We start from the raw sequence: 26,870 nt of genomic DNA, 5'->3' as shown, positions 1-26,870 counted from the left end.
TGTCACGGAGCCTGTTTAAGAAAAAAAACAAAACATTTTGGGGTTTTAAACTTCCTAACTAGACTGAACTCACTCAGATTCTTCACGTCTCACCACAACTTGAGCTGCTTAAAAATAAATAAATAAATAAATAAATAAAATTTTATATTGAATGTATATAAATGACTAAAAAAATTAAATAAATGATAGAAAATGTTATCTTTTTAAATTCATAGAGCTTTTACAGACCACCATAGACTGTTTCATAACATTTTATGCAGCAAAAACTAAAATGCATGGAAGAAAACTCTGCTGTATTTAAAAACGCTGATTGTTGTAGGTTTATTGTGGGGCTGGAAAGTGTGTGGCCCCATGTGACATAATGAGGGGGGTTTCCTGGTAAAGAAATGATTTAATCTAAGGTGTGCACCTTTTAAAGATTCCATCAGATGTTCTGACTCGAATATATTTTATTCAGAAATCTCACAAAACTGTTAATCATTTAGTGATCTTTGTTTACTGGTTGCAGGATTGCTGCAACGTGAAATATGAGCTGTACGATATATTGATATTTATGTTTTTAGAAAATTCAGATCGAAATATTAACTCTTCAAAGTCGTAAAGAAACTTTGGATTCAATGCATTAAGGTTTTCATATGGTTTACTTGTTTTAAAGGATAAATTAGATCCGTTTGAGCTGTTTTTACTGCCTCTTGAAATACAAAGTGCTTCATCAGCAGAGTAAAACACTGCTTGCAGTGCCTTACTTAAAATGGTCTTCTCTCTTCCTCCAAGTTCCTTTTTTTTTTATTTAACATTAGTTGTGGGAATCAAGGAAATTGGAGGGCTATTCAAGATCAATAATAGGCATGCATGGTTTATGCATGACTCTTCAAACACCTAAACAAATATTGCATTCAAACAGCTTTTTTTGTTGTGATATCATGAATTTGCAATAATGGTTTTAGGGTAAACTATTATGCAATTATGTGTTTTTGGGTCTTTTCATTTAACTACAGTTCCCATCTGTCTTTTCTTGAAAAAAGACCAGTATTAGTAATTGATGTCATTTTAAAAAATTCCCCCCCCTGAGCTGTTGCTCTCTGCAGCCCTTTCAAAGCTAACATGGATCTCAGTGTTTCCTCCCTTCTTGCCCCACTCTTGTCATTTTAAGATGGTTTAAACAATTTGTTCTTCAGTGTTCCTCTGCCTTCATAAGGCAGTTTGTTTTCAAAGATTTCCTTCAGAGAACTGTTGTAATTATATTAACATTAAATTATATATAAATAACTTTTCAGGATATTGGTTGCAAATTTTTTTTTTTTTTTTTTGAAAAGAGAATTAAAAAAAAAATGTATCTGAGCCTGTTGTGGTTACAGAAGCCCTCAGAGGCAAGGGAGAAAAAAAAAAAAAAATCTGGAAAAGAAAATTATTATTTTTTTTCCTGCCCCCAGAGGCAAGGGACAGAAAAAAATAATCTAGAAAAGAAAAGTTTGAAGTTTTCATTTTTTCTTTTTATTTATTTATTTTTTTCAACCTGCCTTTCAGGACAGAAAAAAAAAAAAATTCAAACTTTTCTTTTCTAGATTTTTTCTCCCTTTCCTTTCAGGGCTTCTGTATTATGGTCCCTTTACTGCTTGGGCTTTATTTTTTGTTTTAATTTTTCTTAGATTTCCAATAAGCTATTTTTAAGTTTTAGCAAATTAGAATTGGTGTTAACAGTTTTGTATTGCATTGTTATTATAAGCACTTAGTGTAGCTCCTCTAGGTTTATTGTAGACCTGTTTACTGGGTGTGGATATTATGACACAGACTATGAAGTCCTATAATGTTTTACTTATAAATATTTTGCTGTTCTGACTGTTTTACCATCGTTATTTCTGCATTTATCAGATATTTATGGGCCTATAAGGAATAAGGTTTAGACATTAGATTTCTATTTACTGATTTTTTTTGTGTGTAAATTAATTCACAAAAGCAAGAAATAAGATAATGGGTTGAGTGACGCAATTATGTGTTGTTATCTGCTCATAAGTCTTTACTGTTGATGACTCCCTCCTTATCGGATTGTCAGGGGAACTTTGTGTTTGGCCCATATATTTATTTCCTTATTGCTTTGTTATCTTCCTTAGAGCCTTGTGTGTTTTAGTGACTGCCATCTATATGCTAAAATTATTTCCTTTTTTCTATGAATTAGCCTTTTGAACTTCCAGAGGACTTGGAGGCATCAGGATATGACGTGGATGGCTCTGGTTCAGGGGATGATCCAGATCAGGGTATATCTACACATTTCTTTTAAGAGCTGCTTTAAAGGACACCTTCTTTTTTTCTAAATATACTCAAAGTATATTTTTGTCCCTTTTTTATTTTTCTTTCTTTGAAAATGAAAAAACTCCAAAGAAGGGACTAACAACAAACCTGACCCAGTTATTATGTCAAACTCTGCAGATGGAAACACAAATTCAGCCAAAGTATGACTCATCTTTAAAATATCCTGCTGTTAACCTGTTATATGATTTATCATGCATATAATATGGGGGATACTTTCTGTTTTGCTTTAGAGCTCGTCAACTCTGAACCTGGGCAGCTCATACAGGCATGACAAAGACACTGCACCCAATTTTATTGTTATAACAAACAACAAAGGTGCACTGGGAAACAGCAAGATTGTTGAAGGTACTGTGGGATACAGGCATTATGCAGGTGATCTAGCTATAAAATGCTAATCTAAATGGAGTTGAGCTGTTTACTTTTTTCATCCACAGCGGCCATAGCAGGGGGGATAACAGGAGCAGTATTCGGAGTCTTACTATCGGCGTTCCTAATCTACAAATGGATGAAGAAACACACAGAAGAATGTATTCTTAGACAGAAGGGTTCAGATGAAGGCAATGAAAAACCATTCAAGGCAGTAGTCTTTATCTAAATGCCACATCCACAATGGTTTTATATGTGTCAAACACATATAAAACCATTCACATTGCTGTGAATGAATTTTGTCACAGGAATAAAGGGTTGTTTGTTTCATGCACTTAATCCACGTGTAAGGTGCTTCCCTAAAGTAATCACACCCCTTGTTTTAGCACATGCCAGGTGGCACTATGAAATAATGTTTAGTATCCACCACCCCTGAGCCTTGAGAAGTTCAGAAATCCAGAACTGAGCATCACAGAGACACAGAGGGCAGACAGTCACGCACACTCACACCTAATGGTGAAAGATTTAAACTCTATGTTGGAAGAGTCCATGTCTGTATTCAAACCTTCATGCTGCCAGTCTTATCTTAACATGCATTCTTGGCAATAGTTAACCTGTTTGACAAGAAAAAGCCTGATCTCTGATTTGGTTACCATTGGGTTGTTCTCCTCTTAGATTAAGATCCTTCATCCTCTGTTACCCAGTTGGGTTGGGAAACCAGATCTAAGCAGGGCCCTGGTGCTTTCAAATGTTAGTAATAATTAATTCCTTAAAAATAGAGCCTAAATTCCATTAAAGGACTAAGATGTTTGTGCCTCAAAGGAATCGTAGAGGTCTACTGATCTGTCCTTTGAAATTGTTGGTTGGGTTTTTGCTCTGATATATATATTTTTTTAAATCTGTCAGACATTTTAGGTAATTATTTTCCAAATAATTACATTTTGCAATGATCCATTCTAATCAAGTTGCAAAAACCATATAACCAAATACCATTGGCCTTTTTTTTTTTTAAATAAAATAAATCGTTTTTTGGAATCAGACTAATATAATCAAATGAATAAACAGACAAGGGTGTGAATACTTCTGGGGGCATTATCTATTGTTATATATGTAATAAAACTAAACGTTTTATTGAAGAACCTCATTTTGCCTGTGTATTTAAGGAATATGTTTTACTTTGTTGTCTGTGGTGGCTGACAATGATTTAAATATTTTTTTCCGGTAATCTAGAAGTTGAAGAATCAGAAACTAAGCTGGAAGTTATTTGTTAAAGTCTTCGACCTAATTTACCATAATCAATTTTGTTAAATATAGACCTTAATAATTTGACACAAGATGCACTAATTGCCTTACTGGTCAGTAGCAGTTACTGTTGTTTGTTTTTCAATTATTATGAAAGTAGGAACAAATCTGGGAATGTTATTTTTTATTTTTTTTTTCCTGTGGCAGCTTGTACATCTTTTCAGCACCTTCTTTGGTTTTTAACATAGTACGATCCACATATATTTGTGTAATTATACCAGAATGTTAATGCTATTATTCCACATCTTGGATTTGTGTGGTTTTCTTTTTTTGTTGGCTTTCTATCATTTACACAACAATGTATTGAGGTTGGTCAGAACTGGTGGCTGTTGATGTATTTCAGGTAAAGATTTGTCTCTCGGCAGATTCAGTCACGCAAAGGCAGTGACAAAATATTCTCCATAATTTTTTTTATTTTACCTAATAATCCAGAAGAAATCAATAAAACATTCAACACAACTGTTTGTTTGGTTTTGTTTTTATTTTTTTCTCAGTTGCTTCTTCTCTTGTGTGTGAGATTTAATTAAAATGTGTGTCAAGATATATATTTTTTAAATACTTGATATTTGAAAAAATTCAAGAGTTCTTCCATAATAAGACCCATGATGACTTTTTTTCCTCCCACTGTATTTGAGTGTGCACCTAAACAAATGTGGAGCAAGTCATGCCATGTTAATTTATATTTTAGATGCAATGGTGATTGGTAGCTTGAGTTAGAACCTTTAAATGTTGAAGGTATTTTTCTGGCCCTTGAATTCAAAAGTGGATTCTTCTAGAAATGTTTGGGTCCAATAACTGAATTTAGGAAAGATGCATAGTAAGTATCTCTAAGACTCAAAAAAGGCAAGCAGAACTGTTTCTTAGTACAACGTTTGACATTTGTATGAATAGCTGGCTAGTAAATTCTATCGTTGAAAATGTCATTTAGTTTCACTAACTTTATTCATTAGGGAGCACGCATTTAGATCACTTACACACTGATTTATGTTTTCAAGCCATTGTATCTGTTAATCATGTGTTTTTTTTTGCGTTGCTTATAGCAATTAAAGGCATGCCACTTAGAATGGCATTAGAAAAAATCCACAATTTTTTTTTGTAAATGTTGAATGTGGATTTTAGAGTAATTATGACAAAATACTAATTTGAAATTCTATCTATCATCCATCTATCCATCCTGTGGATACAGTATTTCCAGCAAATAGATAAAGAGACAATATCTGCAGTATAACCTGAAGTAGGACCATGTTATGGATGTTCCATCAATGTACAATCAATTCAGTTTGTTTATATGGTGCTGATTCACAACCAAAGTCATATGTAGATGCTTAATAGAGACAATCCAATCAAATCATCCAGCTTGGTTAAAAGTTTTCTATCTAAGGAAACCCCGCAGATTGCATTGAGTTGTTGGCTTTGCAGGGTTCACTTCTCTTGGATTAGCATGTAGCAACAGTAGATATTCACTTGCATTATGATTTATTATTATAACCTTGACTGCAGCAATCCCCCGCACAGAGCATATATGCAGGGACATTGGGGAGGAAAAACTCTCCATGAAGTGGAAGAAACCTCCAGCAAAACCAGGCTCAATGTGAGTGGCCCTCTGCCAAGGTCAACTGGGAGTTCAAGAAGACAGAGGCACACACAAAAAAAGCAACACAGAAGCATTGATCCATCTTTTCTGTGTTTGAAAAGGTAATTCCACAGGTAGCTCAGTTTAGGAAAAGAAATGGTTAAACAAGCAGATGATCTATGAGCTGGTAAGTATTGTAATGCAGCATTAGCTGCATTTGTAAATTGCATCATGCAGCCACTGTGGGTCTTAAATTGAGATCCATATACACCAAACCTGATTTCAGTCATTTTTAGAAACAAGAATATACTACACAACATCAAATCTTTGGTGATTTGTGTTTTCAACTTACACCGTATACTTGCAAGCTTGATGCTAATATTTGGATAAACAGCATTTTGCAATGTGCTGAGAAATCTGTTCTTTTTGAAGCATCACAAAGCTTCTGGCATCATGCTAGTCATATTTTGACCATTCTTACAAAATAATAATACAAATCATAGCAGCTTGTTTGTTTTCTGACAAAATCCATTAAGAATTTCCTAAGTATTTGTCAAAAAGGACTGAAGTTAAGTCCATTCTAGAGGATTAATGCTAACCTATTGTATTAATTCAAGACCAGTTTTAAAGCATCACAAGATGAAATCAGAGTTTTACAAATGAACAATTAAAAATTCATTCATGTTTAATGATGTAGATTTTGGTGCAGATTTTATTTTTTGTTGGTAGTTGTTAAAATTTGGACAGATAAACAATGAGACAAAGATCCCTAAATCAACCTAGATTGGTCTTAAAAACAAAAACATTCTTAATATTATTTGCAATTTCCTAAGGTTAAGTAACCCAAATAAATGTGTGGATTGAACATTGTGTAAATTGGCAGAATTAAGGAAAAATTCAGCTATTTTATTTATTTTAATTGCTGAAAGGGTTAGTTGTGTTACCAAGCTTTGCTCAGTAAAGAACTAATATCAGGAAGAACTAATATCCACAAATCAAAATGGCGTTCACATTAATGATGACAGTGTGAAAACATTTTATTTACTGTAATAAAAACTAATTTGGTGCTCTGGTATGTACGATACAGTCAAAGGCTTGTTTTCCATGCACAGTTTCTCCTTTTTTATCTTACAGCCATACATATGGATTTTGTTTTTTTAATGAATTACAATTAAACTATCTTTTAAGCATTTTTTGTTTGTCTTGCAAATGAAAAAAAAATGAGTGCATGGGAAATCATTAGTCTATTTTATTAATATGTAAAACATACATTAGAGCTATTAAAACCACTAACAACATCTAAAGTCTTTTATTAGGATTCGAATAAACTATTAACTGCAATGAAAAGGTGAAGGTTGGGGCTGTTTGTGATGTTTTATTTCTTTTTTTAATGATTTAGTCCGTTCTGTTTTCGTTTCTTAATTTGTTTTAGATTTTATTTTAAATCCAATGTTTTCTTGTTTTGTTTCTTCAGTTTAAAAATTATTTTTAGATTTGTGTTTTCCATGTTTGGGAAATCCTTCGTTGCCATTGGTTATTAAACATGCCAATCAAATCTCTTGGCTCCGCCCAGTCCTCTTGACAGAGCGTTTGTTTTCATCCACCGTGTGCGCAGGTCGTCGAGGGAAGAGGTGGGCGTTTTTACACGGTCGCTTGCTGGGTGTTGATACTGAGAAGAATTTTTTCCGACGTCTCCTGCCAGCTTTACAGATGTTTCTCCCTACGCTCGTAGAGGACATGCATCACTTTAAGCCAAGCCGTGATAGACTGTACACCACCCGGTGCTGCGGGTGTTGCCATGTTCGAACCGGGACCATCATCCTGGGAACATGGTATATGGTGCGTAAGATGATTCTAGATAACGGTCAATACGACAGCGTTAGCCTGCGTCGTTCGCTTGTTAAGTTTGCATAATTGAGGAGTTACATAACCGTTACAGTTTATATTTGGTTATTGTTGGGCTATGATTGTTTTTCTTTCGTCCTGTTTTCTTAAAAGAATGCTAGGCTCCACGGCCGACCGTTAATAAATCTGGTTTATATCGAAGCGATGCTAACAGGATGCTAAGGTTAGCTATAGCTAGCTAACTTATTTGATGTGTCTCTTGGCTCCGTCAGCTCATGCAGTTTTAGAGAGGAAATTGACAAATTATGTCCTTTTCAGACTTTTTATAAAACTTCAAGTGTGAAAACTTTGAAATTGGAATCGATTAACTCACAATTTGGCTAACTTCTGCATAACGGTTGTCCGATGATAAGAATGCGCTGCCACACACACAAAAAAGACAGCTGTGCAGTGCAACATCTCTTGAGTTCCGCATTATTTATGTTTATGTACAAAACTAAAATGGAAAGTTTTCGCCATTAAAATAATGTTATCTGTTCACCTCTTGTTATTGTCCTCTATAGGAAACTTTTTGCTTGTTTTCATACATTTATTAGTTCATCCACAGTTTGGAAAGGTATATAATTTGCCTTTAGTATTTCCAGGGTCAATAAGTACATTAACAATAAAGTAGAATAAAGGAAAACTTTATTTATTTGAAGGATTCCTTCCCGATCCTAGTGTTGAACGGTTGCATTCTTGCACCTATCTGCCTAGTATTTGCCCATCATCTGTCAATTCCTTTCTTTATCTTTTAACCATCTTAATCTTCTACTTATACTATCATTTGTCCCTTCAAAAATACTTTTAAAACTGCCTTGGCCAACTATTGGACTGGAGGTTTTGTTTGCATATATATATATATATATATATATATATATATATATACACAGGTGCTGGTCATAAAATTAGAATATCATGAAAAAGTAGATTGATTTCAGTAATTCCATTTAAAAAGTGAAACTTGTATATTATATTCATACATTACATACAAACTCATATATTTCAGATGTTTATTTTGTTTAATTTTGATGATCACAAATGACAACAAATGAAAATCTCAAATTCATCATATCAGAAAATTAGAATATTGTGAAAAGGTTCAAAATTGATGGCCCCTGGTGCCACACTCTAATCAGCTAATTAACTCAAACCACCTGCAAAAGCCTTTAAATGGTCTTTCAGTCTAGTTCTATAGGCTACACAATCATGGGGAAGACTGCTGACTTGACAGTTGTCCAAAAGACGACCATTGACACCTTGCACAAGGAGGGCAAGACAAAAGGTCATCGCTAAAGAGGCTGGCTGTTCACAGAGCTCAGTGTCCAAGCACATTAATAGAGAGGCGAAGGGAAGGAAAAGATGTGGTCGAAAAAAGTGTACAAGCAAGAGAGATAACCGCACCCTGGAGAGGATTGTGAAACAAAACCCATTCAAAAATGTGGGGGAGATTCACAAAGAGTGGACTGCAGCTGGAGTGAGTTCTTCAAGAACCACCACACACAGACGTATGAAAGACATGGGTTTCTGCTGTCGCATTCCTTGTGTCAAGCCACTCTTGAACCACAGACAGCGTCAGAAGCGTCTTGCCTGGGCTAAAGAGAAACAGGACTGGACTGCTGGTGAGTGGTCCAAAGTCATGTTCTCTGATGAAAGTAAATTTTGCATTTCCTTTGGAAATCAAGGTCCCAGAGTCTGGAGGAAAAGAAGAGAGGCACTTCATCCACGTTGCTTGAAGTCCAGTGTAAAGTTTCCACAGTCAGTGATGGTTTGGGGTGCCATGTCATCTGCTGGTGTTGGTCCATTGTGTTTTCTGAGGTCCAGGGTCAACGCAGCCACATACCAGGAAGTTTTAGAGCACTTCATGCTTCCTGCAGCTGACCAACTTTTTGGAGATGCAGATTTCATTTTCCAACAGGACTTGGCACCTGCACACAGTGCCAAAGCTACCAGTACCTGGTTGAAGGACCATGGTATCCCTGTTCTTAATTGGCCAGCAAACTCACCTGACCTTAACCCCATAGAAAATCTATGGGGTATTGTGAAGAAGAAGATGCAATACACCAGACCCAACAATTCAGAAGAGCTAAAAGCCACTATTAGAGCAACCTGGGCTATCATAACACCTGAGCAGTGCCACAGACTGATCGACTCCATGCCACGCCGCATTGCTGCAGTAATACAGGCCAAAGGAGGCCCAACTAAATACTGAGTGCTGTACATGCTCATACTTTTCATGTTCATACTTTTCAGTTGGCCAACATTTCTATAAATCCTTTGTTTTTATTGGTCTTCAGTAATATTCTAATTTTCTGATATGATGAATTTGAGATTTTCATTTGTTGTCATTTGTAATCATCAAAATTAAACAAAATAAACATCTGAAATATATGAGTTTGTATGTAATGTATGAATTTAATATACAAGTTTCACTTTTTAAATGGAATTACTGAAATCAATCTACTTTTTCATGATATTCTAATTTTATGACCAGCACCTGTATGTATATATATATATATATATATATATCATATATATATCATATATATATTTTTTTTTTAGAGAGGAAATTTAACTTATCAGTACTTTTTTTCCTCTCCATACTTGGTCCGCATCTTAGACTTTATACAACTTTTAAAGGGAACTCAACTTTATCACTATTTAGGTTTAGTGCAACTCTGGTGTGATTCCCTGCTTACCTGTATACAGGTGGTTAACCTGTTGATGGGGATTCTGCTGACGGTGGCCGTGACGCACCCAGAGAATGTACCAACCATCGATTTGCAGTATGAGGTCATCGACCATTACTTTGCTTCCGATCGGATGTCTGGTAAGATGAAAAAAGAATAATTGTCTTACAAAATTTTTTTACTATAGATATTTAATGTCTTTTTGTGTAGAAATATCTGTAAACCCATAGTGAAAACAATACTGTTTAAATATGGGGTATGTTCCTTTGAATTTTTTAATGGAAAAAGCAAACTTTATTTATGAAACCTTTGCTGAAGCATAGAGCCATTAAGCAGATCAACCAAGTTTTTCTCAACTCTTTCCACTGAAGTGTAGAGCCAAGTCCCAAGTTAAGGCATGAAAATTCAGAGTCCTGCAAGTGACCAGTCAAGGTATTGCCCTAAGTGTTTGTCAGATAACCTGCTGGAAGTGAACTTGAATATCATCTGGAAATTAGCACCGGTGATTCTTTATACAGAAAATATAAACCAAAACAACCAAAACTGTATTTTCTAAAGTAGTTTTTGAAAAAGAAAATACAATTAACACCAAAAGACTGGATTTATAAACAAAATATAATTTAACCAAATGCAGTTGTTGAAACCTGCCTTTTAAGTGTGTACATGAACATCAAACATGCTGTTATCTTTTGTTAGGATGCTCTGAATCCATGTTGTTTTGAGTCAAAGGTCATAGATCTGTAGAACTAGTGGTTTTCCAGATTACATTATTGATTCGGGAACATAAAGGTTCTTAGTGTTATATAGCAAACTTTGGCTCCTTTATTGCTTCTAATTAATATTTTATTTTCAAAGTTTAAATTTCAGAAGGGAGTTTGACATTGTTGCCTCTCTTTTGTTTATTAGTCCATATCTTTTCCAAACTCTTTTTGGTTTTTGATCACCCTGTAGTGTGTACAAGCAAACAAACTTCTATGTAACAGTTCTGTATTGTGTTAAATATCGGGATCTGGAGAATTTACTTGAACAGGCTAAAAATGTCTGATAACTGACATTAAAAACATTAAGTCATTTTTCAAATTTCAATGGGTATGTGAAATCTGATTATCATGGAATCCAATAGTTAAACTTTATTAAAACAAAATAATTAAGACAAAAATTTTTTTTTCAAAGGAACCCATATGCAGAAAGAGAAAATATTGGATTGTAGTGTGAAGCCATGCATTGTTCCATCGATGGGGTCCCACTTTTTTCCTTTGAATTTTCCAAAAAATACAGGATAATTTTGTCCAGCTTTGCCTGAAAACCCTGTAAACTTTTTTTGGATTTTTTACATTTAAACATAGGAACAGTTTTCTTTTCTTATATATATTCTGAGTTTATTCTTACAGTAGCTTCAAATGATGAGCTCCAGTAGACTTTGTTTTTATTTTCCTAAGCTATAAGAAGTGTCAGACAGGCTCAGGCTGATGTACAGATTATTTTGCTCGAGCTAAAGATTAGCAAAAAGCTCATCCAGACTGCATTGCTGCAGCAGCTCTGGCACAAGCAGCCCCAGTGCAAGAGTTAACAAAGTGAAAGGATAAGTGATGAGAGAGAAGAGGATATGAAAGGTAGACCATTTAATTATCTCAGGTCGTTTCCTTCATATTAACTTAAACTGATGAACGCAATCGACATAATGCTCCCCGGAGCCTACCATTTAAAACTGAGAGATGGCCTTATCAGCGTATGCAAATCCCAGCTGCCTCTTTAGAGCAAAGGCAAATATGCATTTTGCCTCGACTTGTGACCTCTACTATGCATTAGAGCTATAGGGTTACCAGGACTTACCGACTGTATCTATTTCTCTTTTGCAGAAAATGCCTGTGTGGGTTTTGCCATCTCCCTGCTGATGCTCACCATCAGTGCCATGATGGTGTATGGAGCCATCACTGTAAGCTGGGGGTAGATTTTAAACTTTATTAAGGGTCATCAGGAGACAATGTAATTTTAAAATACACTAATGGAAGGTGTGTAGCTTCAGAGTGTTTAAAAAGTAGCATCATGTCTGAGAAATAAGATGCAATATAGCTTTTTAAACTGGAGTTAGAATGGGTTGTTATGATGGCTTGTACCACAGCATGCTTGTGTTTTCACTGCATGTTATGTTTACCTCACAGGCCAGCTTGATGGCAACAAGAGCGACAGGTTTGATAGCTTTGTCACATGAACCTTCATTAAACTGCTAGCTGTGACTGCACAGTTAAAGTATGACTCATGACGGCTCGCTGCGATCATGAGGCCTGTCTGTCTAAAGGTCACACTTCAGCTGTGCTCTGACAACTTTCCAATAAAGTGCATTAGAAACCCTTTTAGTTTAGAGTTGCATCCATATCCAGATTTAAAGATACGAGGACTATACAGTGGCTTGAAAAAGTATTCACACCCTTGAACTTTTCTACATTTTGTCACTGAACAACCACAAGCAATAGGTTTAAATGGATTTTATGTGAAAGCTGACAAAGTGGTATCACATTGTGAACAAGGTTATACACTATTTTTATCTAAAAAACTCAAATAGGAAAATAGGATTGTGCAGCCACCTTTTGCTTTAATTATAGTCCAAGTCTTTTAGGGCATGTCTCTATCTGCTTTGCTGGTCTAGTGACTGATTTTTTTCTGAATTGATTCTGCCATAGTCCCCACCTGTGCCAGTCACAGGTGGGGATGACTCAGAGTACGGGCAGTGGAGCCAGAACTTTGTGGTCTGGTGCCAGCAGAACCACCTTCTGATTAATGCAGGGAAAAACAAGGAGCTAGTGTTGGTCTTCCACAGAAGCAGGTCCTCCCCACTGACACCAGTGAACATCCAGGGAAGTCACATTGAGATAGTGGACTCTAAGTACCTACAGTAGGTGTTCACCTAAATGACAAACAAAAAAGTTAAACTATAATAAAACTGGACTGGACATGGGGGCTCTGTATAAGAAAGGTCAGAGCAGACTCTTCCTGCTGAGAAGATTGAGGTCTTTTGGAGTACAGGGGTCGCTTCTAAAGACCTCTGACTCTGAGGTGGCCTCAGCCATCTTCTATGGAGCTGTCTGTTGCAGTGGGTTATCTGTAGCTGAGAGAAAGCGGCTGGATAAGCTGATCAGGAAGGCTAACTAAATTAACATCCCTGTTGGATAATGTCTCCCACCCCATGCATGAAGCTGTTGCAGAACTGCAGAGCTCCTTCAGTGACAGACTGCTGCACCCTAAATGCACCAGGGAGCGTCATCACAGATCCTTCCTCCCAGCAGCTGTAAGACTTTATAACCACCACTGTTCCCAACAACCTTAATAAATTGTTACATTCATGCTGATTTTGCACATTTTTTTTTTTTATCTTAGTCAGTTAAATAACATGCTGCTGTCATTTTGCACATCTCTGATGTTGCTGCTATTTTCAAATTTCCATTTCTGTAGAAATTAGTTATTTTTCTATAATCTTTAGCTGCTGTAACACCAGAATTTCCCCATTGTGGAACAATAAAGAAAATTTCTATTCTAATCTTTTTACCATTCTTTGTTTAAACAGCTCAAGTTCAGTAAGATTAGATTCATGCTTGCTGTGTCTCCAACATGGCTTCTGGCAAACTGCAAACTGGACTTCGTGTTGGTTTGTAACATAAGATTCCAAAAAAATATATTTGCTTTTTGTTGTCAATTGAAAACCTGTGGAGAAGGTCAAGTGATATGAATATTTTTGTAAACCACTGTAATGTTAGTTTGAGTGATCTGGGGGGGGGGCTTCATTCCCAGCCCAAGTGTTATTAGTTTAAGTTTGGATTAAAACCCGACTTGCTTAGTCCATAAAGGAAGAACCACCAAGCTTGTTTTAATGGTATCTCTTCCAACATCATATAAACCTAACATGCATATACCTTTTGATATATTACCAATGATAAAGAAAAAAAAAAGGTTTGGGAATTGAATAGAATATACCTCTACATGTATTTGTTCATTGTAAGAATCAGATTATACAATGTGTTTAGAAGTTGGATGAAAATGAGCTCTGTGGTTCTTCTAATTCCTATAGTTTTCTGTCCAGATTTCTGCTGTATCTTTTTTTCTTTTAACTCTGTCCACCTTTCTTAGCACCGTGATGGATGGCTCATCCCATTTTTCTGCTACCAGCTGTTTGACTTTGCTCTGAGCTGCCTGGTGGCCATCAGTTCTCTCACTTACCTGCCTAGGATCCGGGACTACCTGGAGCAGCTGGTCAGTCCCAACGTTGTCCTCTGAATGTTGACTCTCTCAGTCCTCCTTATGTTAGCAACAGTGGATATTTCACTTAGTCCTAAGCAGGAACTTCTCATTGTTGTCAAGCAATTACAGTCTTTCTCTTGTAGTTTCATGAATAAAACACACAATTTTTATTCTTTAGATAATCCCTTTTGTCTGTAATTGTATGCTTATTTTATGCTAGCAACAATTGGTTTTCATACCCCTTGAATTCCTTCATGTTGTTGATGTCCTGTTGCACTATGAAACTGTCCCAGTTAAGTCCTTGACTGGTTTATCCATGTAACTTATCAACTTTGACCAGTCATTATTAAAGAAAAGCAATCTCATAGCATGGTAACGCCAGTCCTGTATTTTAGAATGAAGATGGAACAGTTCAAGTAGTTAAAAAAACTCTATACTTTTACTACATTAAATACGGAGAGTTAAGGGAAATAATTTCACTGGATTTTATTTAGGGTTGCCAATGTACATAAGGTTGAAAACAAATGTGTGCCACACTTTTAAGCCTTTGGGATAAACCTCATCAAATAAATTTCTGTTTTCTGAATATTTTTGCGATACATTGAGAGGGATGTTTAATGGGCAATAATTGCACAGTTATTGTTGGCCTTTAAATGGGTGGCAGTAAATGCAACAAACTATTAACATTCAATAGACAGTAATTACAAAGGCTGGCACTGCTGGCATCTTTAGTAGAAAGCTGTTTATGTAGTCAGGCCTTGGGTTCATTAAAATAATTATTCAAAGGCCTAGCACCCTTACACACAAACAGCATTCCTAAAGGAGGACGCTGTTAAAATGAACATTTATGGATGTAAAAATATATCAAATTTCTTTATCTACAAATTAGTAGCAGCTGCCTTTGACTACACAAGTCCGAGTAATGCTGGTTGGTGTTGCTGCTGAGTGTTACTTGGATAATTGTGTGAACTGAATTTATATTGCAAGACTTCACTGACTACAAAACACTGTTTGTTCTTTCTACTCAGCCGGATTTCCCTTATAAGGATTATCTGCTGTCCCTGAACTCAAGCTGCCTCCTCCTCTTTGTGCTGGTGTTCTTTGCCTTCCTGATCATTCTCAAGGTGATTCTAACAGTTAAAAAAAATAAAAATAAAAGCCCCTGTGCTCTTCTGTGAACAATAAGACCAGTTGGCATGTAAGCAACCCAGTGCCTATAAGTATTCCTCTGTATGCATTGCTTCCAGGCTTATTTGATCAACTGCGTGTGGAACTGCTACAAGTACATCAACAACAGAAACATGCCTGAGATTGCTGTGTACCCTGCTTTTGAGACCCCTCCTCAGGTCTGTATGAGTTCAAGTCAGAATAAATGAGCAGGAAGTGGTTTTCATGCTGATAACCTGGCATTTTCATCGGTGTAATATTTATTAAGCCAGCAGGTGGCCCACTATCCACATAGAGGAGGTCTGTCCTATTAAGAACAGTCTGAGTTGTCATGATGAAGGTTGTTGTCTGTTCTAAAAATGTTTGTTAGGTCATTTAATGATTATTTAACATCAGTGATAATTCAAATAAATTAATGCTTATGCTTTTTGCACTATGACAACTGTATTGTTTATGTGATATATAGTATATGGTTCATCAATATTTAGGAAAAAGGTTGTTTGTTTTTTAAACTAAATGATGCTCAAGTATTTAGAGTTTAAAGCTCAAAATAGGGCCAATTACATTTCAATTAAATTAAAACATTCTAAAATACTTAATTAATTCTAAATAAAGTTTCGGACAGTTGACATTTACAAAGGCAGGGTCCCATTCCACACATAATCAAAAATAAACTGCATGCTGTTCACTGCCCTCTGAGGGATGGGTTTAATGCACAGAACAACTGACCCATAACAGAAAAGGTGGTTTATTATTATTTAATCAGAATTCCAATCTTTTTAATTAACTGAGTCATATTTAAAATAATGCTTTAACAATTTGTTAGGACTAATACAGGTTAGGGTTATGGATAGTTTTTTTCTTGAATGATAGTTTTTTTTTTTTTTTTAGGCTTGAAGGAAATAAAAACAGCTGCAATGGTTTGAAAGTTATCAGTTAGTGTTTAGTCCATGTCCCTGAATACGATCAACTCTGTTTTATCATTAGATTTAAAAAGTCATCTTCTGCATTTTTTTGCATGTACCTAGCTATTAGAAAAAAGGTTTTCTTCTTTTACAGATATATATATATCAGGGCTGCAACTAATGGTTATTCTGCAAATTCTTTAATCTCTAGATAATTTTTTTCACTTAATAATCGGTTAGCCAAAAGTTCCTTAAAGAGGATTTCTTGCGAAATTAAATACAATTTATAATTTTTATTTTATTTTATTTTATGTAGGTACAGCTCTAAGTGCTTAGTTCTGTCAGATAAAGGCACATTTTACAGTCTATACTCCATTAAACGATTAATCGATTACTAAATTAGTTGACTATTTTTTTTCAATAATCACGATTAATCCAATTGTTTTAGCACTAATTTTGTTAATGGATTAAAAAAAGTTGATATATTTTATTTAAATTGGCATTCATTAAAGTTTCTCAAGCCAGTATTCTTTGATAATAAATATTTTAAATGTAAAACTTAATAAATGCAACTACCATCTTTCCTTTTCTTTTATAGTACATCCTGCCCACCTATGAGATGGCGATGAAGATGCCAGAGAAGGACCCTCCTCCCCCTTACATGCCAGTCTAAGCACCAGCCGTGTCACCAGGACACACACATGCGCCCCCAGCCATCATATGCATTCCTACATGCCCCGTCTAACCCATTCTGAACACCATGAAGCCCTTATTCCCCTCTGAACCTTCTGTGTCTGTGTGAGGTCTTTAAAGATATTTTCTTCAATCTCTCCGCTATATTTCTTTAGAGTGTTTATAGAGCATCCTGGAGATGTGATGGAAAAATGGTGGGAGAGTTATAACGCGTGATAATGGATGGATGAATGTGGAAGAACATTTGAAGGAACCCCTCTACCCTTGCTACCCTAGTCCCTCAAATCCTTTTTAAGTCTTAGTAAAAGGGATATGTGAAAAAAAATGCTTGAAATTTGCTCATAAATCCAGCACCATTTTATTAATAGATCAATATATAAGTACTGAAGAATTGTTGAACTATGACAATCTGCTTATTATAGTTCTTATTGTTTAGTTGTGTTGCAGTTTTCTGCTGTTTGTTAAGACCTAAAGTATTCCGCCTTTGCTTTGATTTGAGTCTTTCGCACTATTTTGTCTGTATTTATTTAGCTTTGCAGTGGTACGGTTCACAGTGTCCTCACCGCTTTGCTGCTGTGGTGTTTGAGCAAAGCTGCTGAGTTTTTGTTTTCCAGCTGGAAATGAAGGAGAGCAGAATTGGATCATTTCTCTGCCTCTTTCATCGCCTGACACGTGAAGATGAACAGCTAGCCTTGTGATCATTAGTTATTGCATGCTTATCAACGCCATCTTCCCATTACTTTGTTAGTAATGATTTTATCCCTGTGAAAAAGCAGTTGACTTAAATAAATGTGTCAGAACAATGAAAAGATCTTTTGATTTTGTTTCCCTCCTGTAACCATATGTCCTAAGTTTTTAATCTTTCTTGGTGTTGACTTTTCTATCTCTACAAACTCTTTACCTAGTCTTGCTGTCCACTCTAACAGATAAATGGGCTCTACTTTGTGTTGGCTGACCATATAAAGAACTCTCTGTAGTTCGGGAAGAGCAACTTTCTCTTTGAATTATTTGCAGTTCTTTTACATGTGAGTTTTTAGGTTAATTATTTAGAATTAAACATTTTTTTTTTAAATACATAATAAAATGGCTTTTAGAAATGCGCTGCCATGGAGTAATTATTAAAGATAAAATAATTTGGTTAATGCGGAATTGTCTATCATTTTCTAAGAGGTTTTAAAAAAAAAACAATATAATACTAATAAAAAAATATATATATAAATATATACAAGATTGAAAAACAGAAGAATAAGCAAATGTATCAGCCACATACTTACAAAAAAAAAAAAACTGCATTTCTAGACCCTCCTCTGCAAGTATACGTTCACCCAATCCTGCTAGTCCTTTCCTACCTTTGTATTGGTTGGATACAGCCAGACACGTGTCTCCTGAGATCTCATATTTGGAGGTGTGCATTCCCCCCTCCAGAACAGAGCAGGAGTATCCTGATAACCATTCCTGTGAGGGTACACCCAGATGTTACTCTGCTAAATAATCTAAAGATGAACCCTTTCATGTGGAGCCTTCTATATTTTGTTTTACTGCTGTTTTCTGAAGTTGCACATGCCACATACCACCTCAGAGCAGGAGATCCTCAGATGATAACTGCACAAAGTTACGCTCAGACCAGACAAAATGGTCAACCAATGTTCAGGACTCTGAATCCAGCAAGTAAGTTTGTTTAAGAATCTTTTCTTCTTTAAAAGATCTGCTTTTAGATTGTAGTTACATTTGTTATAAAACTTTATCATTTACTTTATGACACCTGTAACAAAGGAAAACGGGCTTCTGCTGTTCATTTCCTTTTTAATTTGAACCCAGCTTTAGCTTGTGTAAAACAAGCAATACTCACTTATAAGCAAATACATTTTTGTTGTAAGAAGTCATTTAAATAGTGTAAAACTATATAATTTGTTGACTTCAGTGTTTATGAAATACTTAAAGAAAATATTAGCCAAGCCATTTTTTAAAATTATTTAGTTCACTGGTGAATTAAGGCACCATTTCGCTATTGGCCAATTGGAGATTTGTGTTTTGTTTTACATTTTAGAAGCAATGTGTTACTTTAATTTGTATTCAATACACAAGGCTTTGAATGAAAATGTAATGTAAAGATTTAGAAGTATTTTGTACCATTTCTAATTTGATTTATAACATAGTGTGGATTATATTTAACATTTTTCAGTGTCTAAACAAACCAGAATTACAAAAAATTATTCCATAAATAGAAAAATGAAGCGATACCAACATTTTACCATCTCAGGGAGCACTCTTTGGTGCTTCATCCAAAAATAAAATATGGCACAACTAGAAGACGACAAAAAATGGGTTAGACAAGGAAAGCTTTATTCACAGAAAGTAACTAGTTTGAGAGAAGCTGCAGAGATCAACAGCTCAGGTGGGACAAGCTGTTGAAAGAACTAATAATTTCCTTGTCTGACATTTATGGGTGGAGAAAAAGCCATAAGAAGTCCTTCTGTCATGGATCTCTGATGAGTTTAGATTAACTTTTGGCCAACACACAAAAATGTCTTATGTAGCAAAAAAATGTATACAGTAAAATATGCTATAGGCAACAAAATGCTGCAGGGATGGAAATTCTTTACCAGGACAGTGAGGCTAGTTGAAATTCACGGGAGGATGGATGGTGCTAAATATAAAATAACTGAAGAAACTGGCAGAGGCTTATCTTCAGCTAAGAGTGGAGCCCTATACAGACGCCCAGAGCTGGATGCAACTGCATGCCATGTAAAAAAAAATATATATATATATTTTACCCCTTTATCATCACTACTAAGTCCTCCTTTTTTCTGACATATAAAGTGTTAATGAAATATAATTAGGCCTTTGGATCCATCTTGTAAAAAGGGGATACTTTTTATAAAACACTGTGTTAGGCTACTGTGGATGAATATTACAACATCAATTTAATGTTTAAACTGATGTTTTTTAAACTGTTATTAAATCTTTTGTGCATGTTGATCACATTTCTGACAGGAGGTTTTACAAGCAATTTATTATAAGATCACTGCTTGTTTGGAACACCTCCAGAGCCTTCCAGAGTTTTTCATATTTGCTTCCACTAATCATGTGTCTGTATTTCTTTCAAAAAACAACAACAAAAGAACGGATTGCTGTTCATTTAACCAGTGTTTACTAAAATATTAACTTACAAAACTTTGATTTTTGTCTTTTTTCCTACCTACTAATGTTCTGTATCACTTCTCATTTCTGGTGGGCCTGTAGATCACAGAAGTGATTACACGTATAGAGGAAGGTATCACTACCACTACCAGGCACCGAGGATCCCTCCACCGGTAGTGTATCGACCTGTTCCTCTATCTCCACCAGTGACTTACCACAGACCCCTGGTCCCCATGCTGCCTTATGGACACAGGTTCAATGTGCCAGCTCCACCACATTCACATCACATATACAAAGGTTTATCTCCACCAGTTGCTCAGCCGCATCCCCAGCACAGAATCAAAGGCCCATGGCCGTACAGACTGAAAACTTCATGCCCTACAAACCTGGTGACAGCGGCACCTGTTGTAGTCCGCCCAAATCTACCAGAATCTACAAAACAGCCCACCTTCCCTGCAACAGGAGTGGCTCCAGTGACATTCATCATGACCACTGCGTCGCCGGTGGAGACCCCTGCTCCCTGGACGCAACTGGTCAGTACCCAAAGCGGGCTCATCACCACCATCAGTCCTGTGGAGACAGGTAGAATATTACCGGGCAGGATTGCTTTCCAGGATTGCTTTCCAACCCGACTGAATCTCCTCCATATTTTCAAGGTCAGATGTACTTTTCCCCTTTGGTCATTCATAGAACGTGCACCTTCCCCTTAATGGTATGATCACACACTGAGTCAGTAATCAATTATCTCTCTTAAAAAGCAATGGGAATGTAAAAAATATAATTTTATTTTGATTTTACTTCTTATATTCTTCAATGTTTCATTAAATAATAAAAAAAAAATCCAAAATGCAGTTTTCACAATTAATATTTCATGTATTAATGGAAAAAATAAATCTATCTAAAACAATCTCATATTATATGACCTTCCAGAACTGGGCTACCTCCCAAAATCACCCCAAGACAGCATTAGAGTAGCCTTGTCAAAATCTGGGTTAAAATCCAATAAAATATTCTGCCTTGATCTTAAAAAGATTCTTCAGGCTAGAAGACCCTCCATTTAGGCTGAATGAAAACAATTCTGCAAATAAGAGTCCACCATGACTTAAAAGATTTACTGCCAGTCCACACAAATGATTACCACTTATCTGACTGAACAACAGATTTTACTGCAGAATTTACGTGAAGGTCAGGCAGGAATCCTAATACCCATGTCTAATGTTGCAATGTCAAGCATATCTTACTTAAATCAAAGTGATATGAATTGTTGTAACTCTGAAATGATGCACTGTATGTTGTTAAGCATACATGATCATTTTTGAACAACCAACAACGAGATGCACCATCTTTTCATCTAGTTCATCTGGGAACATGCTGGGCATCTCATTGTTTTCAGTTGTGGGCGATGCTCTTCATTACTAAAACCCACTTTTTTCTTCGATTATCAAATGGACTTATTTTTGCCATGATTTGGTTGATCACCAGAGACAGACTCCCCGTGCAGGAGCCGCCCCCTGGACCTGGTCTTCATCATTGACAGCTCTCGCAGCGTTCGTCCTGCAGAGTTTGAGAAGGTCAGAATCTTCCTGGCTAACATGGTGGACACCCTAGATGTGGGCTCAGATGCTACAAGGGTGGCTGTGGTGAACTATGCCAGCACAGTCAAGATAGAGTTTCTGCTCAAAGACCATTTCAACAAACTTGACCTGAAGAAAGCCATCGCCCGAATTGAGCCCTTGGCGACCGGTACGATGACTGGCCTGGCCATCAAGACAGCAATGAAAGAAGCCTTCACTGAGCAGTCTGGAGCCCGGTCTCGCTCCAGGAACATCGCCAAAGTTGCCATCATCGTAACTGATGGGAGACCTCAGGATCAGGTGGAAGGAGTGTCTGCTGAGGCCCGTGCCTCGGAAATAGAGATCTACGCTGTGGGCGTGGACCGTGCAGACATGCGCTCCCTACAACTGATGGCCAGTCTCCCTCTGGAGGAACACGTCTTCTACGTGGAAACCTATGGCGTTATTGAGAAGCTCACCTCCAAGTTCAGGGAAACCCTGTGCGGTAGGACAAAGAAGGGCCCTCTGGACCTTTCCCACCATTAACCACAGCTCTAGATCCTCCATCAGGGCACCTACAGTCTACAGGGGTGGTTGCTGCAGAATGTAAATAATTTACACAGGCATTTAATGACCTTTGAAATCATGAGGGAAACATGAAGCTGTAGATGCTGCCAAACCCCACATGGACTGCAGGTGTCGGCACTTAAACATGTTTGTTTAGGCATTAAATACAAGTAAAGTTTGGAGGCTGTTCAATCCTAAACTTTTGGCTTGACCTTTAAAATAATCCAACGAAAATTTTGAATCTATTTTTGCAGCCAAAGTGTTCTTAATCTATAGATTTTTATATTTTGTATTTAACTGTGGTGTAACGTAAAGCCTTATAGCGTGGAAAGTAGTGTTGCACTACTTACCGATACCGATAAGGCGAGTACCAACAAATAGGGCACCGATACCATTTTGAGAGCCAAAAGTTTATTCAACCATTGTCACCCATTGCAGGTAGGCAATAAAAAGTTCTACTGGATTCACTTTGTTAGTCTTTTTCCTGCTTCACAAAGGTAGGTAGCAGCTTGAAAAAGCCATGATGGCAATCATTTTACACCCAAGTAGTATGCAGTTCTTTATATATACACACCCACATCGATTTCAAACAGGTGGTGTCGGTATCGGCCAATACTGCACAGCCAGGTATCAAGTATTGGGGCCAAAAAATGTCATTGGCGCAACACTAGTGAAAAGATAAGAGCAGGGTTTTGCAACCTGTGGCTTCTAAGATCTTTCACTCTTTTTTTTTTTCTTGTTTGTTTTGAGTTTTTACGGCACTAGTGGCTTGTTTTTATGGACAGTAGGCTGACAGGAAAGGGGGCATGAGATAGGGGGAGAGACATGCGGCAAAGGACCACAGGCCGGATTCGAATTCTTTCACTCTCAATATCAAATTCATTGAGAATTTTTAAAATAAAGGGATAGAAATAAATGTTAGATTTGGCAGTTTTTCTTAGGCTCTAATGTAGTAAATATTTTGTCTTGCATTGTCTAAGAAATGTCAATATGATAAGGTATGTTGTTTTTTTTTACTTTTACAGTTTTTGGCTACTTTTTGACCTACATTTTTACCAAAACTGAGCATCTCAATAAGGTGAATGTAAATTTTTCATTTATAAGATTTTAAAGTTGTGTTTTTAATAAAAACACCAGAATACGTTCTTCAATTTAGTAATCAAAATAAATTCCCAAGACTTAATATTATAAAAACGATAAACTTGTTTCATGTAGCTCTTGTAGTTCAAAATGAATTTTTTCTTTTATGGACCAAGAGTGAAAATGGCTCTTAGGTTGTTAGATAGGTTGCTGAACCCTGGTCTGGAGTTTAAATTTGAGTCTGCATTAAAGGCACCAGTTGTTTAAACAGTTGAGACTCTGCTATGGAGATGATATGTGTTGACTCGGTGTTACTATTTGTCCTGCGTCTGTCTTTCAGGTAGCATGTCTGTTCTGTCAGTGTTTCTGTGATTTTAACTGTTGTCTAACACACATCAGGTTTCATTGGGTGAAATGTGGTACAAATAATCTACAAATTCAAGCAACACCTAACTAATCTCAGCACAAGACACTTGAAACATTGTTGACCATCTCTTAAAAATCTATTTATAGTTCCAACCTTTAATTTGGGCTTATTCTAGGTGTGGACCCCTGTGCCATGGGACATGACTGTGAGCACATCTGCATCAACAGCAACGCCTCCTATTACTGCAAGTGCCGGAACGGTTATGTATTGAATGCAGACAAGAGAACGTGTTCCCTGAAACGTAAGAACAAACTGCATGAATTTAACCAGCCTTCCTTTATCATGAGTAATTCTGATGATATTACTGCTGCTCACAAGCTTATAGAGCCCATGGCTTCACACATCCCAACCAACTCCTAGTTATAATGCCATGCAAAAAGATTAAAAATCCTTGATCTGTCATCATTTTATGTCGCAACGGCAAACTTTAATGTTTTCATTTGAATTTTTATTTTGTTTTTGATAGACCAAAAAAAAAGTTTTAAAAGGTGGACTTAAATCTTTAACAGTTTTTGTTGGACAATAGTCGAGTAAACAGTAGATTTACTCAAAATCTCTCTTTCCTTCTAATTTTAGGTCATAGTAAAAAAAAAAAACATCAAAGGTGGTACTTTCTGTGCTCTATCGCTGTAACACTGATGTGAAATCTCTTCTCTCCAGGTGAAGAGGTGAGAGCAGAGGTGGTGGAGGATCCCTGCAAATGTGAAGCCAGGTTGGCTTTCCAAAAGCAGACGCAGGCAGCCATCCAGCAACTGACAGACAAGCATATCCTTCCTGTTGTTCCGCATGGCAGACTGTACTCTAAACAGTCTGCTGCAGGTTTATTATAAACTGACCTGCAAGTCCTGTAGCTGAGATGTATTTTATTGTCTTTTTCTTCTTCCCTTAACTGGTCAAACTAGCTGACATATCAGGGAGGATAGAGCATCTGGAGAACATGTTGGGTCGTGCATGAACTTATACACACTGGTAATAGTGACAACCTTCCTTCTTCTAAATATTGATGAAGGTCATCCATGCTGTATTTATCTTAAACTTCTATTTCCTTGTTTTTTGCAGAGGGAACTTCATTCATGCGCATGAGCTTCCTGCCATCTGCAACCTCCTCTCACCAGATTTCTTCCAGGCCGCCCAAAGCTGTGACTCACATTTCAATGATTTGTAGAACACACTTAAAACATCCCATCCGGTGTTTAAATCTATTTTTTATTAAACTAATGCATTAACTAATAAACTAATGCATTTTCTGACCATTGTTTAATGTGATTATTACTTTTTGCATTAACAAAAAAATGTATATAGTAAATTTTATTGTGGCACAGTAAATAAATAAATCTGAATGAATTTATTTAGTAACATCGTAAGAAAAGGTGTCAATTATGTGTCAATTTAGACTTACATGTTAAAAATAATGACACATTTTGTGCTTTATATATGTTTATGAGGGAATATGTTTGCCAAAATGTATGTGGAAATGTAACAGACATATAATAAACATAGTAAAAAGTATTTTTTTTATTTTATCATTATTTACAAAGTACCTAAGAGCTTTAAGAGCAATTATAATATGTTAAATGTATATATGTATATATTTGAGATTTTTTTTTTCATTTGATTTAACCTCTGTCATAAACAATGTGTTATATTTTTACATATAAACCTGGAGTTTTCCAATGCTGCCAGGTACTTTATGCAAAATAACCAGTTTAAGAAATAAAAAATGTTAAAAACAACAACAAAAACAAGGAAGTTCAAGGTAAAACTTTGCCTTTTAAAAGTTTACAGGCGCTTATCATAAGTATGCATTTGAAGCTGTTACTTTTGGGCTGCAAAGATCATGAAACAAACATCAGTGAGGGAATTTTATTTAAAGAAGGCTTCAATGCTTTTCTTTGCATGATTTTATTGCTACTTAGTGCTAAACATTTAAGTAAGGCTCTTTCATGCATGCAGGTCCATAAATATTTTCATCGTTGGTTCATTGCTCCTTAGTAAACTATAGCTTTGACCAAATATGTTTGGGTGGAGTAAAGCCATCGGCCGGCATGTTGGTACTCCCTAGTTAAACCGGGCCTAATGAAAACAATACGTGCGCTAAAGCATCAAACAACGATCATGTTCTCATTTTCAGGGGTATTTAAGATTTTTGAAATAAAGATAAATTCATCACTTGGACACACATTTGCTGTTTCATAGCATCAGTAGATTAATTTGTGATATAAAAAAAGCACATCACATTGCAAAGTCAATGTGAAGTCCATCAAGTCTATAAATAATGTAATATGAGATATCATAAAAATCCATCACAACAAAATGAATGTGTTAATGGAGCATAATAGAGCTGCTCAGTGGCACAGTGGGTTGCACTGCCATCTTGCAGCAAGAAGGTTCCAGGTTCGATGCTCTTCCTGGGGTTTATCTGCATAGAGTTTTGATGTTTTTCCTGAGCATGTGTGAATTCTCTCTGAGTACTCCGGCTTCCTCCCACATTCCAAAAACATGACTTGATTGATTGGCTTCTCTAAATTCTCCTTAGGTGTGAGTGAATGGTTGTTTGTCTCTGTGTTGCCCAGCGATGGACTGGCGACCTGTCCAGGGTGTACACCGCCTCTTGCCCATAGACAGCTGGAGATAGGTAACAGCACCCCTCGCAACCCCGCTTGGGATAAGTGATGGAAAATGGATGGATGGAACATAATAATACAGATGTGCCAAAAGTGCTGAATTGATGATGTACATGTAATAGACATATACTGATTACATTATTATGGTGATTACATATTACATTTCAAGACTGAATTACAAGTAAGTATGTCTGTTAATGTTATAGTATTTTCTTATTTGTATGTTGTGCATGCATGATGCCATATACTTGTATGCTGTGCATTAGCCTTTTAAAATGTTTGATTTGCTTTTTTTTCATCAATATAACATGCAATATATTTCAGCACTTTTTCAAATGAGAAATGCAATAAACTC

General features: G+C 36.2%; 2 protein-coding genes across 5 annotated transcripts; both read left to right on the top strand.

Moving 5' to 3' along the window:
• Nucleotides 1–7,150: 7,150 nt before the first annotated feature.
• laptm4a (lysosomal protein transmembrane 4 alpha) lies at nt 7,151–17,932 on the top strand. Its single transcript, XM_038278701.1, has 7 exons — nt 7,151–7,390; nt 10,145–10,265; nt 11,985–12,061; nt 14,248–14,370; nt 15,387–15,482; nt 15,606–15,704; nt 17,029–17,932. The coding sequence occupies exons 1-7, from the start codon at nt 7,262–7,264 to the stop codon at nt 17,101–17,103; spliced, it is 720 nt and encodes a 239-aa protein (XP_038134629.1). The 5' UTR covers nt 7,151–7,261; the 3' UTR covers nt 17,104–17,932.
• A 584-nt stretch (nt 17,933–18,516) lies between these two features.
• matn3a (matrilin 3a) lies at nt 18,517–25,400 on the top strand. 4 transcript variants are annotated; one of them, XM_038278696.1, is made up of 7 exons: nt 18,517–18,791; nt 20,367–20,846; nt 21,747–22,322; nt 24,007–24,132; nt 24,552–24,656; nt 24,791–24,860; nt 24,951–25,400. In XM_038278696.1, exons 1-6 carry the CDS (start codon nt 18,623–18,625, stop codon nt 24,844–24,846), a joined length of 1,512 nt encoding a protein of 503 aa, XP_038134624.1. In that variant the 5' UTR covers nt 18,517–18,622; the 3' UTR covers nt 24,847–24,860; nt 24,951–25,400. The 4 variants fall into 4 exon arrangements, with proteins under 4 accessions (XP_038134624.1, XP_038134623.1, XP_038134626.1 ...); XM_038278695.1 differs by having other exon boundaries at nt 18,523–18,791; nt 24,552–24,651; nt 24,786–24,860; XM_038278698.1 differs by lacking the exon at nt 20,367–20,846 and having other exon boundaries at nt 18,523–18,791.
• The last annotated feature ends 1,470 nt before the right edge of the window (nt 25,401–26,870 follow it).

This window comes from Cyprinodon tularosa, unplaced genomic scaffold (genome assembly GCF_016077235.1).
Source record: "Cyprinodon tularosa strain WSP-4 unplaced genomic scaffold, ASM1607723v1 ctg143, whole genome shotgun sequence".
Lineage (NCBI taxonomy): Eukaryota > Metazoa > Chordata > Actinopteri > Cyprinodontiformes > Cyprinodontidae > Cyprinodon > Cyprinodon tularosa.
The sequence above is the reverse complement of the archived record's forward strand: the minus strand, read 5'-3'. Positions and strand labels throughout refer to the sequence as shown.

Bases quoted from the DNA above. Each gene is read 5' to 3' on its own strand.
- matn3a (XM_038278696.1), top strand. From the start codon at position 18,623: ATGAACCCTTTCATGTGGAGCCTTCTATATTTTGTTTTACTGCTGTTT. The intron at 24,133-24,551 runs GTAAGAACAAAC...TCTTCTCTCCAG, and splicing joins GAGAACGTGTTCCCTGAAAC to GTGAAGAGGTGAGAGCAGAG. The intron at 24,657-24,790 runs ATATCCTTCCTG...AACTGGTCAAAC, and splicing joins CCAGCAACTGACAGACAAGC to TAGCTGACATATCAGGGAGG.
- laptm4a (XM_038278701.1), top strand. From the start codon at position 7,262: ATGTTTCTCCCTACGCTCGTAGAGGACATGCATCACTTTAAGCCAAGC. The intron at 15,483-15,605 runs GTGATTCTAACA...CATTGCTTCCAG, and splicing joins CCTTCCTGATCATTCTCAAG to GCTTATTTGATCAACTGCGT. The intron at 15,705-17,028 runs GTCTGTATGAGT...TTTCTTTTATAG, and splicing joins CTTTTGAGACCCCTCCTCAG to TACATCCTGCCCACCTATGA.